The 15,388-nt window shown below is 40.6% G+C and overlaps 2 protein-coding genes across 2 annotated transcripts in view; both read left to right on the top strand.

Moving 5' to 3' along the window:
• The first annotated feature begins 1,248 nt into the window (after positions 1–1,248).
• CC1H2orf66 (chromosome C1 C2orf66 homolog) lies at positions 1,249–7,178 on the top strand. Its single transcript, XM_043573445.1, has 3 exons — positions 1,249–2,892; positions 4,380–4,578; positions 7,017–7,178. Exons 1-2 carry the CDS (start codon positions 2,608–2,610, stop codon positions 4,557–4,559), a joined length of 465 nt encoding a protein of 154 aa, XP_043429380.1. The 5' UTR covers positions 1,249–2,607; the 3' UTR covers positions 4,560–4,578; positions 7,017–7,178.
• Positions 7,179–13,170: 5,992 nt separating this feature from the next.
• GTF3C3 (general transcription factor IIIC subunit 3) overlaps positions 13,171–15,388 on the top strand; it is a 39,778-nt gene continuing 37,560 nt past the window's right edge. The window contains 2 exon segments of the mRNA XM_043577376.1: positions 13,171–13,363; positions 14,231–14,342. Coding sequence (XP_043433311.1) covers positions 13,262–13,363; positions 14,231–14,342 — 214 coding nt within the window. The 5' untranslated portion in view covers positions 13,171–13,261.

Below are 15,388 nucleotides of genomic sequence, written 5' to 3'. Positions count from 1 at the left end.
CCACCCCTTGGAGATCTTAAAGTCTCCTCAAAAACAACATGTCCCAAATGGAACTCATGATCTTTGTCCCTCTATGCCAATGTTCGATATCTCAGTGAATGGCCCTGTCATCCATTCAGCTATACAATCCTGATTGTTCTTGAAATTCTCTTCCCCTGAGTTCTACCTTCCATAGTATTCAGGACATTGCCAGTACCTTCTAAAATATCTCTCAGATCCAGCCACATCTCTGTATCTGTGATGCCATCCTAATCCAATTTAACATCTTCCTGCCTGGATTACTGCAATAGGCACCCAACTGTTCTCTCACATCCCTCTTTTCTAGCTCTATCTGCCCTCACTGCAAGCAGAAAAATCTTTTAAAACTGCAAATCTGAGCAAGCTGTTTGGATACTTAAAACCCTTCAATCAGCATTGCTTGGGGCAGAAAGATCGTGATCTGACTACCTCTCCAACCCCATCTCACAGCACAGTCCCCCCTCTCTTTCTGGCATTGTAATTTATCTTCATTTGCTCCGATGTGCCATGTTGCTTTCAGCCAGAGTCTTGTTTGAAACTCTAGTCCTTCTGTCCTTGCTAGGTTGCCTAGGTAACTCCTACTCACCTACTAGATGTAAGATCACTTCTTCACAGAAGCCTTCCCTGACCCCTGAAACTGAATCATATCCCCCTCTGCTACAGTCTCACAGCACCCAGTTTCTCTTCATAGATATTATCATCATTTGTATTTATGCATTTTGTTGTTTAATGATTTGATTAATGTGTCTTGCCCTCTAATGTATTAGTTTAATAAAGGCAGAGCCAATATTTATTATTCTTACCATTTGATCCTCAAAGCCTACTTGAACAGATGGTGACCACACTCATCATGGTAAGCTTTTCATAATGTAATTGTCAAATCACTATGTGATACACCTGCAACTAATATAATGTTGTATGTCAACTATACCTTAATTAAAAATTTTATAAATACATAAGGTCGTTACATTTAAAAAAAAGGCCTATTAGAGTGCCTGGCACATAGTAGGCACTCAATAAAAGTTTGTTGAATTGGGGCACCTGAGTGGCTCAGCCAGTTAAGCATCCGACTTTGGCTCAGGTGGTGATCTCACAGTTCATGGGTTTGAGGCCCGTGTCGGGCTCTGTGCTGACAGCTTAGAGCCTGGAGCCTGCTTCAGATTCTGTGTCTCCCTCTCTCTCTGCCCCTCCCCTGCTTGTGCTCTCTTTCTCTCTCTCTCAAGATAAATAAACATTAAAAAATTTTTTTAAGTTTGTTGAATTAATTAACAAAGGAATAAATAAATGAAGGTCATTAGTGACTTGCCCAGGATTGATATAGCAAGACAGACCATGGCCAGGTATTCTAAATTTTAGTCCATGTTACTAGCCTTCTCACAAAGACCTTGTCCTCAATTGTTCTGAATTATTGCAACCAAAGCAACTTCACAACTCATGTCCAATTTCTCGACCCTACCATTTTCTAAGGATGGAATTTATGCAGCAAGGAGATGCGATATGTATAGCAATTTTTTTCCAAGAAATACATGCTATCTTTTTGCTCTATTTCGAAGGGTTTTTTTTATGATAAACCATGCCGCTATTTAAAACTTGTAAAGCTTTTTGAGATTCTCAGAAGAAATATAAGGCATAGATCACAAAGAACAGTTTTATCTCTTGCAATAGGATTTCCTGTTCAAAAAAATGATGTTAGTTTGAAAAGCTGATACCTCCAAAAGAGCATTCTATTAGGTGGGTAATCATCATCATATTGCCATCTGCTGTGTATACCCTTCTCTTAAGAATGAAAAAGTAAAAATCCACTTTGTTGTATACAAGTGCCTTGCGTGTTTTATAAAATCCACATAAAATGGTCAGTGGTTGGAGGAGAGGCTCCTGTATTTATAAGACAAATAAGTTCACTGTCACCCCTGAAGAAACTTGAAGATATGATTCTCAGGGGTGTTTGGTGCCTTGGATGAAAATGGAATCATTATTTTTCAACTTCCCCTGCTCACGTCATTGACTCCCACCTGCAGCCGGTCCATTGGTTATAAGTAGCCATAAATGGCCTTGCAGATTGTAAGCAGGGTAGCCAACCAGGACCAGCAAAGCCAAACTCCTGGTAAGCTTTATTAGCCCTTTCTGTGTATTTCATTTCCATGTCACATTTTGGAGTCAGAGACAATCCATACTTATGCTGATGTGGTGTGAGTCTGTCTGAGATGTGTGTATAAGGTGCATTTCTCAGTTTTTGGTATATCTTTTCTTTTTTCTCCTCCTCCTCCTTCTCCTCCTCCTCCTCCTCCTCCTCCTTTGTTTATTGAAACTGCTATCTTAATACATGCGTATGCTTTTTTTTTTAACACTTGCACTTTCTTTGGAGACAACAAAGTGCATTTTTTTCGAAGATGAAAAAGCGTACTCAGACTTTCTGGGTTGTATTCATAATTGCTTTGCTCATCACTGTATAATATTATCATCATAGACTCCTTTAAGCTAATAAACTGGATTTGGGGGTCTTCATTTGCAAATAAACATGGGGAAAAAAGGGCTGCAAAATTCAGGTGCACCAATATACTATTTTTTCCTCCCTGTCTCTCTTTAAAAATGTTTCCTCTTTCTCTTTTTACTTTCGCCCTCCCTTCTCTCCTCCTCCCTCTTCCTTCACCTTCCTCCTACCCCTCCAACTCCTCCTTCTTCTTTTCTTTCCCTCTTTTCTCTCAGACCATTGATATCTCCCTGATCCTGCCTTCCACTCAGCTTCGTTCCACCATGCCCAAAGCACTCCTGCTGCTGTGTGTTGTCCTGGTGCTACTTGGGCTTGTGCCTGGAGCCACAGTGAGAAACGGAGAGAAATGGAAGCCGCTCAACAATCCCCGGAACAGAGAGCTGGTAAGAGCATACTCTGGGGCATGCTGGGCTGCAGGGTGAAATTGGCACCTCTCTGGATTTATGCACACTGCACTCTGTTGGAGCACGGTGGTGAGGAGGCTACCAAGTGCCAAGGCGATTCCTGCCGAGAAACCTGGTCAAGGGCTTTGCTACCCTGGTAGCTGGTATCCTTTTGTTCTTCTGCCCAATTTATATCTGTCCTGTAAGGAAAAGCAAATTTATATATAGTAATGATTTTATGTACACACGACACCTTACATTTGTAAATGATCGTACATACACATTGACTTTATAGCCTGTATTTCTCACACATATACAAAATCAAGAGTATTGTGGGGAATTGATTTTTGCATAGCTCAGACTGAACTGATAATAAAATCAATTCTCATATGACCAACACGTGCAAAGCTCAATTACAAAAACTGAAAGTTGACCTGCATTCTTTTCAATTTACCAAGCATTCTTTTCTTTATTTTTTTTTAACATTTATTTTTAAGTAATCTCTACGCCCAATGTGGGGCTCAGTACCACATCCCTGAGACCAAGAGTTGCACGCTCTACCAACTGAGTCAGCCAGGTGCTCCCCAAGCATTATTTTCAAGATAAATCTATCTAGGAAGTAGAATTCAGAACATCAGTAAAAATTCTCTTTTGAAAATATGCCAAATACAATAAACATGCTGACATTACTATTTCAAAAAATAGTTTCCCTAAAGAAAATGATGTGAAATATGACAGTATAGGGTTAAAACAACCAAGCAGCCCTTTGCAAGCTTCTATGTATCCATTTTATAAAGGAAAGCTTTTTGAAAAACGCATGCCTGAAAGAATTGGTGCAGAAGACAATGGCCAGGATCTCACCTTCAGAGAGGAGGCCCAGAGCTTGACCACTGTGAAGTTCCATTTAATCTCTGACCTAAGTGGTTCAGAGGTGGTTTACAAAGGACCCTCTGACCGTGATGCTATTAAATAATTGATGTTCCTCTCTCAATCTCCACCAAGAATGTTGAATTATCTTGTTTAGGGTTGAAATGTCAAAAACAAGGCAGGGTAGGGGCACCTGGGTGGCTCAGTCAGTTGAGCGTCCGACTTCAGCTCAGGTCATGATCTCACACTCCGTGAGTTCCAGCCCCGCGTCGGGCTCTGTGCTGACAGCTCAGGGCCTGGAGCCTGCTTCGGATTCTCTGTCTCCCTCTCTCTCTGCCCCTCCCCTGCTCATGCTCAGTCTCTCTCTGTCTCAAAAATAAATAGAAACATTTTTAAAAATTAAAAAAAAAAAAAAAACAAGGCAGGGTAAAGGACAGTGGAGGGGAAGTAGGAGAAGTAGCTAAAGTTTGTACTTGTATTTCTGGATTTTCTACCTCCTGCCTCCTAGATTAGCCCTAAAGTCAATTCACGGAGGAAAAAAGAGGGGGGAAATATCCGTCTCTGAGTATTTTTTATATTTAATTTACACACCGCATTGAACACTTTCTTTCTCTCTTCAGTTTTTCAGAACCCTTCAGGCATATCTTAAGGGAAGAGGTCTTGATCTTGGGAGATTTCCGAACACTTTCTCCATGAATGAGAATCCCAGACCCCTCTCTTTCCAATCAGAACTTCTTGCTTCTGCATTTGCAGATTATGAGGAGCAGAAAAACTCCTTTCCTAATTACATCAAAGGCTGAATGTTTCCTCTGAACACAGGTAAGTTATCCCTTTATTCCCAGGATCTGTCCAATTATAACAACTCAGTCATAAAGAGATTTTGAAAGTATTTATTTGAAAAAATGATTTTATTTCCTCATAGAAATATGTGCTCAGTTCTGATGATACTCATCACCGTTAATATTTGGATTTGGTTCATGTATTTCGCTGCCTGGTTTTAAAAAGAAATGAAAGTTGGGGTGCCTGGGTGGCTTGGTCAGTTAAGCGTCCGACTTCGGCTCAGGTCATGATCTCACGGTCCGTGGGTTCGAGCCCCGCATCGGGCTCTGTGCTGACAGCTCAGAGCCTGGAGCCTGTTTCAGATTCTGTGTCTCCCTCTCTCTCTCTGCCCCTCCCCTGTTCATGCTCTGTCTCTCTCTGTCTCAAAAGTAAATAAACGTTAAAAAAATTAAAAAAAAAAGAAAAGAAAAAAAGAAATGAAAGTTTATAATTTTATAAGCATAGTTTTCTGGGAAGAGATATATTAAAATAGAATGATCACTCTTTTTTTTTTAATTTAAAGTAGTCTGTATGCCCAACATGGGGTTTAACTCACAACCCCGAGGTTAAAAGTCACCTGCTGTATGAACTGAACCTTCCAGGTGCCCCTAGAATTATCACTCTTAATAGGATTAGTAAATATAGTGGAATATCACACACTTTTACCTATCTTTTTTGAATACCAGCTCATATAGCTAGTTATGTGGAAATCATATACAAAGAAATAAGGTGGGGCATCTGGGTGTCTCAGTTGGTTAAAAACATCTAACTCTTGATTTCGGCTCAGGTCTTGATCTCACAGTTCATGAGATCGAGCCTGGATTCAAGCTCTGAGCTGTCTGCTTGGATTTTCTCTCTCTCCCTCTCTCTCTCTCTCTGCTCCTCCCCTACCCTCTCAAAATAAATAAGTAAACTTTAAAAATGTCAAATTGTGCAGTTGGATTTAATAGAAAGAAAGGTTAAAAAAATTGTCTTCTTGGAAAAAAGTAATAAACATATATTTGAGCTTGAACTTCCTCACCTAAAGAAAAAAAAAGTAAAATATTGTAAAGATGGCACTTTCCTCATGGAAAAAAAAATTAGAAATTTATTTATGTTTAAAATTTGTGTTTTATTATTCTTTTCTTTTTGAGAGAGAGAGAGAGAGTGAGAGAGAGAGAGCACACATGCGCAAGCAAGCAGGAAAGGAGAAAAGAGAGAGAGAGAGAGAGAGAGTGAGAGAGAGAGGATCTCAAGCAGGCTCACGCCCAGTGTGGAGCATGACAGTGAGATCATGAGCTGAGCTGAAATCAAGAGTTGATCACTTAACCAACTGAGCCCCCCAGGTGCCCCTATTCTTATTACTTGAGCATTCCTATCAAATAAATATTTACCATTTAGGAAAAAAAAAAAACAACAAGAAACAGGTATGGTGTACTCCAAGAAAACACAATGTGATTCTAGTCTATTAACTTTTTGTTTGGCTAAATAATAAAGGGAACTGAATCATGATTAGAATCCACTCCCATTCTTCCAATGGGTAGGGATGAAATTGTGAGGAACATACATACTATTGCTGTACTTTATTGTGTATGGGAAAGCATTTTGATTATTAGTTCCTTTAAATGTGATGATTTTTTAAAATAATGATTGTTATTCTAAATGGAAGATGCAATTTACTATGTGGCATATGTGCTTGAAAGCTCTTACAATGAGAAAATGAAATAGAATGAACGGGAAGCCATTATGGAAGGGTTGCCTTGACTAATATTCACTCTTGGGCCCTAGGCTATTAAACACTAAAGTAAAGAATAGTTATTAATATCACAGTATCTGCTTTAGTATGAGACAGAATTGCATGAAATCTGGTTGTGAGCCTTAGTTTCTTCATTTATAAATTGCAGACACTGATCTCTAACTCACAGATACTATCAGAGAAAATATCAAATAAATAGTGTCATGTGAGCATGGAATGAGGTAATGTTTAAGGGCAGGAAATGGAAAAAACACCAAGTTGGTAGTATTGTAATGTGATGGGAATTTTTCAACTTTGTGAGAGAAGTTAAGCTTCTACTAGGAGAATATTTCAATTTTTTTAACGTTTATTTATTTTTGAGACAGAGAGAGACAGAGCATGAACGGGGGAGGGTCAGAGAGAGGGAGACACAGAATCTGAAACAGGCTCCGGGCTCCGAGCTGTCAGCACAGAGCCCGACGCGGGGCTCGAACCCACAGACCGTGAGATCATGACCTGAGCCGAAGTCAGACGCTTAACCGACTGAGCTACCCAGGCGCCCCAGGAGAATATTTCATAATTACATGCGCTCCTTTCCTAACATCTCTGATTAGAAAAGAAAAACAAAAAGAGTCTTTGTTGAAATATGTTGCCCTTTGGGTCATTGTGTTGCTTGAAGAGTCTTCACTTTCTATTTCATGATAACATTTTCTTGTTCTTTCAGGTGTCTGGCTATTTTAAAACTACAGATCAAGCTTCTCGTCAGAAAAATTCAATCATGGTCATGGCTAAACCTTTTCCCCCTCCACTTTTGTCAATTTATAATGGTTTTATTCTACATTTCCAGATTTACATATAAATGGGTCGAGCTTTGGGACATATGTGACTTATGTGCATATTTTTGGAGTCTTTTTTTCCATTCTATAAACCATAAACATCAATGTAGAGCACTGGACATATTTCTAAGAGTTACAAAAATACTGTAGAGTCCAAAGAGATGATGATCTTTCAAATTACCTTTCCTTTAAGCTTGTCTTTCAAGCTTGTGTGCTTATTACCTTTTATCAATAAACATTAAAAAAAATTTTTTTTTAATGTTTATTTATTTTTGAAGGAGAGAGATACAGAGTATGAGCGGAGGGGAGGAGAGAGAGAGACACGGAATAATGATACAGGAAAAGCAGCTATTCCAAATGAAAATATGAGAGTCAGAATATTTCAGCCTAAGTTGGTGGAGAGAGGAGAATGTCAGTTGGTTGTAAAAAAAGGGACCTGTTTCTACTCCAGGCTCCAGGCTCTGAGCTGTCAGTACGGAGCGCGACTCGGGGCTCGAACTCACGGACCCCACAGACCATGAGACTATGACCTGAACCAAAGTCAGACCTTTAACCGACTGAGCCACCCAGGTGCCCCTATCAGTAAACATTTTTTACTGGAAAGGGACTCTGCTCATTTTTAGTATCGTTCATTATATATAATAGAGATTTGGGCTTAAAATTGCTCTTTTTCCTGAAAAGAAGCTGCATTCCCACATTCAGCATATGCCACTGAAAGACCTCACAATGTTTGTTTCACACCAAGGGAGAGGTAGTGATAAATATCCACAGTTAAGTTGAAATGGAAAGCAAAGGCACTGGGGATTCTAGGAATTGCTAGAGTCTTTAGGAGATGTTCCCTGTCATCGTTCAGAGGTGGACATTGTGTTACACCAAATATCCCAGCTGCACTCAGCTCTGGTTCTTCTGCACACACAGCTTCTTAAGAATGGCGAGTGGAAACAGGTGGAGTAGAAACACGTCCCTTTTTTACAACCAACTGACCTTCTCCTCTCTCCAACAGCTTAGGCTGAAATATTCTGACTCTCATATTTTCATTTGGGATAGCTGCTTTTCCTGTATCATTATGGAGAGCCACATCATTTTCTCTGTGATTCTTGAAAAACGAACATTATACTAGAATGCAAAAACATTGGCATCCTAGAAACATTAGTCTGTACCTTTCACAATAGTCTTCTGTGGCTTTCTTGTGGATGATTGATACTGAATATCAATAATAAAATATTTATGGGAAAATAGATTTCTGCATCTGGTTTAATCTGTTCTGTTTTAACTAGTTGTGTGTGTGTGTGTGCGTGTGTGTGTGTGTGTGTGTGTCTTTTCTCTGGAGGGTTGTGAGGTCTTTGGGAGCAGAGATCATATCTAAGCCATTTTTATTTCTCCAGCACCTAGCACAATGCTCTACATGTAGCGAGTGTTTAATATGTGTCTAACTGAAGGTGTGCTATTGTGCTATTATATGGTAATAGAAGCTGCTTCTAGTTTATATCAAGATTATGGGTTTTTTTTTTTTAGCGTTTAAATTTTTTTTAAGTTTATTTCTTTATTTTGAGAGAGAAAGAACGTGAGCAGAGGAGGGGCAGAGAGAGAGAGTGTGAGGGAGAATCCCAAGCAAGTTCTGTGCTGTCAGAGCAGAACCCAATGCGGGGCTTGATCTCACGAACCATGAGATTATGACCTGAGCCCCAAATCAAGAGTTGGGTGCTTAATTGACTGAGCCAGCCAGCTGCCCCTGTGTTTAACCATTTAAAAGATAGAACTAGGGGCACCTGGGTGGCTCAGTCAGTTAAGCATCTAACTCTTGATTTAGACTCAGGTCATGATCTCAGGGTGGTGAGATCAAGCCCTGTGTTGGGCTGCGCGCTAGGTTTGGAGCCTGCTGAAGGTTCTCTCTCTCTCCCTATACCTCTCCCACTGCCCCCCTATTCACATTCACTCTTTCTCTCACTCACTAAAAAAATAAGTAAAAATAAAAGACATAAGTAATTACTGACAATGAGCTATTCCTCATAAAAAATAAAGTATTCAAATAAAGGGTAGAGTAGTAAGGAGTGTTGTACCACCCTCTAGTTCCACTCAAGTAGCAGTGACTGGTTTTCCTTTCCTTTTACCAGCCCTGTTCTGGGTGTCAGTACTGCCACAAAGGGAATACTTATTAATTCCAGGGCCTTGAAAAGCAAGAGCATCCACATGGACTTTTAACTATGAGCCTGCAAAGTCTCAAGGCAGGAGCATGCATCCTTCTGCTGGAAAACTCACATTGGGAGATAGCTGTTGATGGATGACCTACACTCCATACTGACTGGAGTTTCTTGGTGGTGATGCCATTGGCCATTGGGGAAGGACAAGTCTCCACTTGTATGACCATTTAGCACACCTGGTCCTCAGACATTGTATGTCAGTCATTTCCCCACCCCTACCCTATTATTTTGACAACCAAAACTTCCCTACACACATTTCTAAAAGCCCACTTGGGAAGTGATTTTTTTCTTGGCTGAGAACCATTGCTAGGTAAACAGCAGAAATGTCATGTTTCTTCCAGTGAAATTCAATGCTTTGCAAGTGATCCAGGCTCTCCGGGGCCCATGGTAATTCTCTACATAGTCCTCTGACAGCCTTTCAACACTGACTCTGCTCCTCTTTAATGAGTCCCACATTCCCAGGCCATGACCTGTTGTCCCCTACCCCAGAACTAGGGTAGTCAAGAATTGTTAAGAGGGGCGCCTGGGTGGCTCAGTCGGTTAAGCATCCGACTTTGGCTCAGGTCATGACCTCACGGTCTGTGAGTTCGAGCCCCGCGTCGGGCTCTGTGCTGACAGCTCAGAGCCTGGAGCCTGCTTCAGATTCTGTGTCTCCCTCTCTCTCTGACCCTCCCCTGTTCATGCTCTGTCTCTCTGTCTCAAAAATAAATAAACATTAAAAAAATTTTTTTTAAAAAAAGAACTGTTAAGAGTGTGACTTCTAAGTCACACTTAGAAGTGTGACTTGTAAGCCGCACACTACCCTACTACAGTTTCACAGATTCTAATAGACACATGAGACCCCTGGGTCTGAGGCAGCACATTTTATTACTCATGGCACTGCAGGCAGCATGAGTTGTACATCCACATTGGTTCTTATACCCGAAGTATCATGGGAGCCACATGGAGGTGAATCCAAGCACCTGCTGCACATGAGTGTGTTTGTGCTGAGGAACCCCAACTTAGGATATCCTCACTTTTATATGGGGCTACTAGCAAACATGCCCAATCTTTGCCCCAGATGGAAGCATTGTATCTATTGTACTGGCCAGAAAACAAATCTGTCCTCTATCACAGAGAAAGACAATATGTCTGTCTTTCAAGGTTGTTTGTTCTACAGACATCTTTGGAAATATAGCCCAGATTGAAAGTTGTCAAAAACTTTTGCAGAAAAGTGAGAGAACTATGGAAAAATTGTCTCCCCAAAAGGGTCACATCCCATTGTAGTTCGACCCCTTGAAAAGGAGAAAGGATGGAGTCACCTCCTCCCTGTGTACTCTTAATTCTACTGTCATGGCACCCATTCAATGTTCTGCTTCCTTCAGACATTCCATTTTGATTCCTCAAAAATCAGTCAGAAAGTCTGAAAAGTTTCTTCTTGCTATTTTTATTACCGCTGTAACAATTTCACTTCTTCTCAAAGTAATGCGGATGCCTCTGACTCACCAGGGTACAAATCACTTTCAAGGAAGTGGATAAAAGAAAAACAGAAAGATTACAATTTTAAAATATATTGCTACAATGTGACCTGTAAAAGAACTTTCATGTCAACAAGGTGTTCCATAGCAGTGTTAAAAACCAAATTCAAATTTTAAAGTAGATTTTAAAGATTTTATTGGATTTATTCAATGAACCATGAATTGGGCATCATCTAACAAATAGAAAGGAGCTCCAAAGAGCTGTACAAAATGAAAGACTTTGTAGCCAGAAGAAGGTGGGACAAGGAAGTCACCAAGCAGAGAGTGGATTGTTTGTAGCAAGGTCACTTCCCTTTAGGGGACAGCAGAGGTCTATCATGCAGTGAGGTCTATTACCTCACTAGCGCTGACCATGTAATTCCAGATTGACCACTCCTAAGAGAGGTTGAAACTGCAACTAAATTATGTATTAAGTCTTGGTTCCTGATGTGGTTTTTAGCACAAGTGATTTTGGGTCTGTTGTCTCTTTAATAACGGCATAAAAACTATCCTTTTATCTCTTTCTCCTTGTTCCCTATTCTCCCCCAACATGAATGGATAGCTGCACAACTGTTATTCCATATTCCAGGCAGGTGATAGTGAAACAACCTAGTCTAAGCCATCTGGGTCTTAGTAGAGAATTCTCCTTATGAGGTACCATCTTTCTTGCCTTTGACTCCCTTCTTTTCCCCTAGGAGAGTTAGGACCAGAGTTTTGACTTCTTAGATGCAGTTCCCTGACTGCCTGGAGAAGGCAGGGAGAATTTCCCTACAAGTGATTTTTGTTGAGTTCCTTAATCCAACCTTTCCTACTAGCCCCCATATTTTACACCCAGGTAGAGTCCTGAGGATCCTTCATCATGAGAAAGTGATGATTTTTAGCTGTGAGATTTTTTTCCCCTCTTATCTAGAAGTCTTGGGGTCACAGCTGTCATTCTGACATTCCTCTGTTCTTATCCTCATCTAGATTGTAACAAAGAGGTACCAATGGCTAAGTGATAGGCTCCCTGTAACCTGTCTCTAACCTTAGCTTTATATCGAGCTTCATTGTCTGTACCTAAACACTCTTGCTCATTTCTAAGGTACTCTCAATTCCACCCAGTTTAATTCATAAACGTGTTTTAAGCACGGATTACTAGAATTCACAAAGATGCATCAGGTAGTACTGTTCTCAAGATGTTGACAGACAGTGTGTCTAGAATCGGACAGCAGAGAAATATTTATAACACAAGGTAAAATATAAACCACAGGAGTGTTCAGCAAGTGAAGAATAGTTCCATTGAGGGGAGGCCATATGTCATATTAATTCCAACGCATGGGATTTGGGGTCAGATAGATCAGGGTTCACATCCTGGCTCTGCTACTTATTAGATATAGGACTTTGGCATTAATAATAGCAACATCCTCTGGTGCCTGGGTGGTCAGCTATTAAGCCCAGCTCTTGATCTCAGCTCAGGTAATGATCTCACAGTTTGTGGGATCAACCCCCCCCCCCCCCCCCGCAGCAGGGGGAGTCTGCTTGGAATTCTCTCTTCCTTTCTCTCTGACACTCCCTCACCCCCACCCCGGCACAAGCACGAGTTTGCTCGCGCTCTCTCAAAACAGATAGATAGATGATAGATAGATAGATAGATAGATAAAAACAAAATGAAAGCAACATCCATTTTTAAGGATTATTTTGAGCTATGTATGTAATATGCATAAGCCAGTACATGACCTATAGTAAATGGGCAAGAGTGTGTAGTAACCACATCAAGCATTTGATTCTTTCTAAAAGTTTGACTGTTAAGAAAAGAAAACTTGGGTGGGAGTGATAGGTGGAACGTGAAGTCCCGATAAACTTACTTACAGACTGAGGAGCCCTGAAGAAAGGGAGAGTTTGAGAATTTGTGGAAGACGGGAAAACTAATGCTGGAGGAGATGAGACTCAGAGCACAAATTGGGAGAGGACTTTAGCTTTCTGTGGCAGGAGAAAAATGGAAAATGAAACATGCACATGGCAGTGCAGTTGGTTAAATCAAGAAAATAATGCACCAAAGATCAAATTAATTTAAAGAACAAACATTCATAAAAGGAAGCGGATTAGGAGAATGAAGAATTGAGGGAAACGATCTAGATTAAGGAACATTTCTTTCAAGCATTTTTTTTTTTTTTTTTTTTTTAACTCCCTAACCCTCTTAAACAATACATTTGAGCCAGGGCAGCAGGCGAGGACCCGAGCGGCCGGCTCCGCCCCTCTCTCGCCTCGAAGGCTGCCGGACCATATGCGCCTGCGGAACCTGAGCGCAGCGGCTGCGGCGCAGGCCGGGCCCGTTTCTCAGGAGGACGCCGGGTCGCTTTTCTCGCGCCCGGGAGCTGGGTAAAATCTAGGAAGTCTCGCTTTTTCCGGTTCTCTGTCCTGGTTCTTGTTGCGGCGTATACGCACCCCGAAGCAGGAATGTCGGGTTTCAGCCCAGAGCTCATCGACTACCTGGAAGGGAAGATCTCCTTTGAGGAGTTCGAAAGGCGGAGAGAAGAGAGAAAAACCCGCGAGAAGAAAGTGAGGCGATGGCCAGGCCAGGATGCCCCTCACTGTCGTGTCGCCCTAATGCAGCTAGATGTGGGGGACCCAGATGACCCCATTCGCTGTGATGGAGCGGGCCGGGACTTCCTAGCAGCTTCTTCCCCTTCTTACCCAAATGCGGGTTCTCACCTCTCATCCCTGTGTTAATCTCCTCTTAAGAAATATCTCCCACCAAAAAGCTTGTCTTTGTGGTAACCTCTTCTGTCTCTCTTCCCTCCTCCCCCACCCCCCTCCTCCCCCACCCCCTTCCTCCCCTACCCCGTCAGTGTTTCTGATTCTAGTAGTAGTTTTGCCACCGATTCTTTTTGTGTTCGGGTGAGCAACTCACCTCTCTTCTTTAGGCCTCAGTTTATTTTTAAACCGAGGGGTTCGAGCTCCCATTTCTGAGGCGTCTCCCAGTGGTGTGATGTAATCTTCCACAAGAAAGCGAGTTTTCTTTTCTGATAAAATCTTCACTCATATTTTTTGATACTTTAGAATATCTGAACTTTACATATCCTCTCACTTATAAGAAGTCCGAGGGAAAACAAATATCGCACTCTTTGAAATTAATTGGTGGATTCGTTCCTAATTCATGCACCTAATAAAGACCCATCTCTTTTCATTTAAAAAGCTAGGATATAATGTGTAGATTCATGAAATAATCCAGATGTAGTAAATTATTTTTTACAAGTGACTGATTCAGACAGTTGTGAGGGATGAGAATATGAAATAGTTTCACAGTATTCAAACTTATGCAAAGCTCAAGTTTTATAGAAATAGAAAATGAGGCAAATGCCCTATTCCCATCTGGAGAGAACTAAATCTGCATTATTTTTTGGAATCATTAATTTTCAATCACAGAGTGTTCAGGAAAAAGGAAAGTTATCAGTTGAAGAAAATCCACATGACTCTGAAGTTCCATCATCATCAGGAATTGACTCCAGCAAATCGCAGGACAATGAGGTCAATGAAGGTATGCTAAAATCATTTGCTACTTGCATTACATGTTACAAGTACCTAATAATTTAATGAAAACATTGTTTTTTCATTGCAGTGGTATTCTGGATTATCTAGTTTGTCAGTAGCATAATAATAGTGCATGGCATATAATAGGTGCTCAATAAATATTTGATGAGGTTTTGAATATGGTGATGGTTAGTTTTGTGGGTTATTTTTGTGGAAAAGTATTTCAAATTGACATCAGTATTTGGGAGCCTTTGTAGAGTCACTGTTTTTTAAACTGGCCCTTTTGGTTACTAATATTTCCAGACTATACTCCCCCAATGGTAATGATTTATGCTTCTAAACAAAGTAGCTTCCAAACCACTGCATTAGTCATAGGAGATAAGATAAAAAAATGCCAGTGTGGAAGTCCAGTTGGCTGCCCCAGATGGGTCCTTACACACAGTATAGATTTCTTGGTATGCTGCCTCGTTCGAGAATCCAGTCCTCAGCTCTGCAAGTGCAGATACCAGATTTGGTTAGTCCCATCTAATTACAGCCATCAGAGTCTAATTGATGAACTAGTTTGCAAATTCATTAATTTCCAGTGATTGACATACCTTCCTCGTGAACAGAATACTGATAATAGTTCATAGTATCCATTTACCCATGACAAGTTATGTGGGATACTGAAATGTCAATTAGAATGTAGCTTTGTGTATAGTATCTGAATGAGAACTAAATTAAACTTTCTAGTTCTAGGGGTAGAAGTAGAGGCTGGTTCTTTTCCCTGTGAATAACTCTTTTTACACAGAGTATACATGCAGAAAACCAGCTTTATTCCTGCCTCCTTGGACCAAGTGGAGGTTTCTATTGCTGATAGAAAACTACGAGTAATTTTTGTATATTAACCTTGTATCCAGGAACCTTGCTTAATTCATGTATTCTGGCCGTATGTATGTATATTCTTTTGGATCTTCTGTGTACATATTCTTACATTTATTTAGGATGTTCACAATTCTTGAAGCTGGTCATTATGACTTTTTAAGAATGATTACTTATTTGTTGTTCAGAATA

The sequence above is a fragment of the Prionailurus bengalensis genome, chromosome C1 (assembly GCF_016509475.1).
Source record: "Prionailurus bengalensis isolate Pbe53 chromosome C1, Fcat_Pben_1.1_paternal_pri, whole genome shotgun sequence".
NCBI classification, from domain to species: domain Eukaryota; kingdom Metazoa; phylum Chordata; class Mammalia; order Carnivora; family Felidae; genus Prionailurus; species Prionailurus bengalensis.
The sequence above is the reverse complement of the archived record's forward strand: the minus strand, read 5'-3'. Positions and strand labels throughout refer to the sequence as shown.

Coding starts and splice junctions, on each gene's coding strand:
- CC1H2orf66 (XM_043573445.1), top strand. CDS start 2,608: ATGTTTCCTCTTTCTCTTTTTACTTTCGCCCTCCCTTCTCTCCTCCTC. Junction 2,893..4,379: donor ATCCCCGGAACAGAGAGCTG/GTAAGAGCATAC, acceptor TTCTCTCTTCAG/TTTTTCAGAACCCTTCAGGC.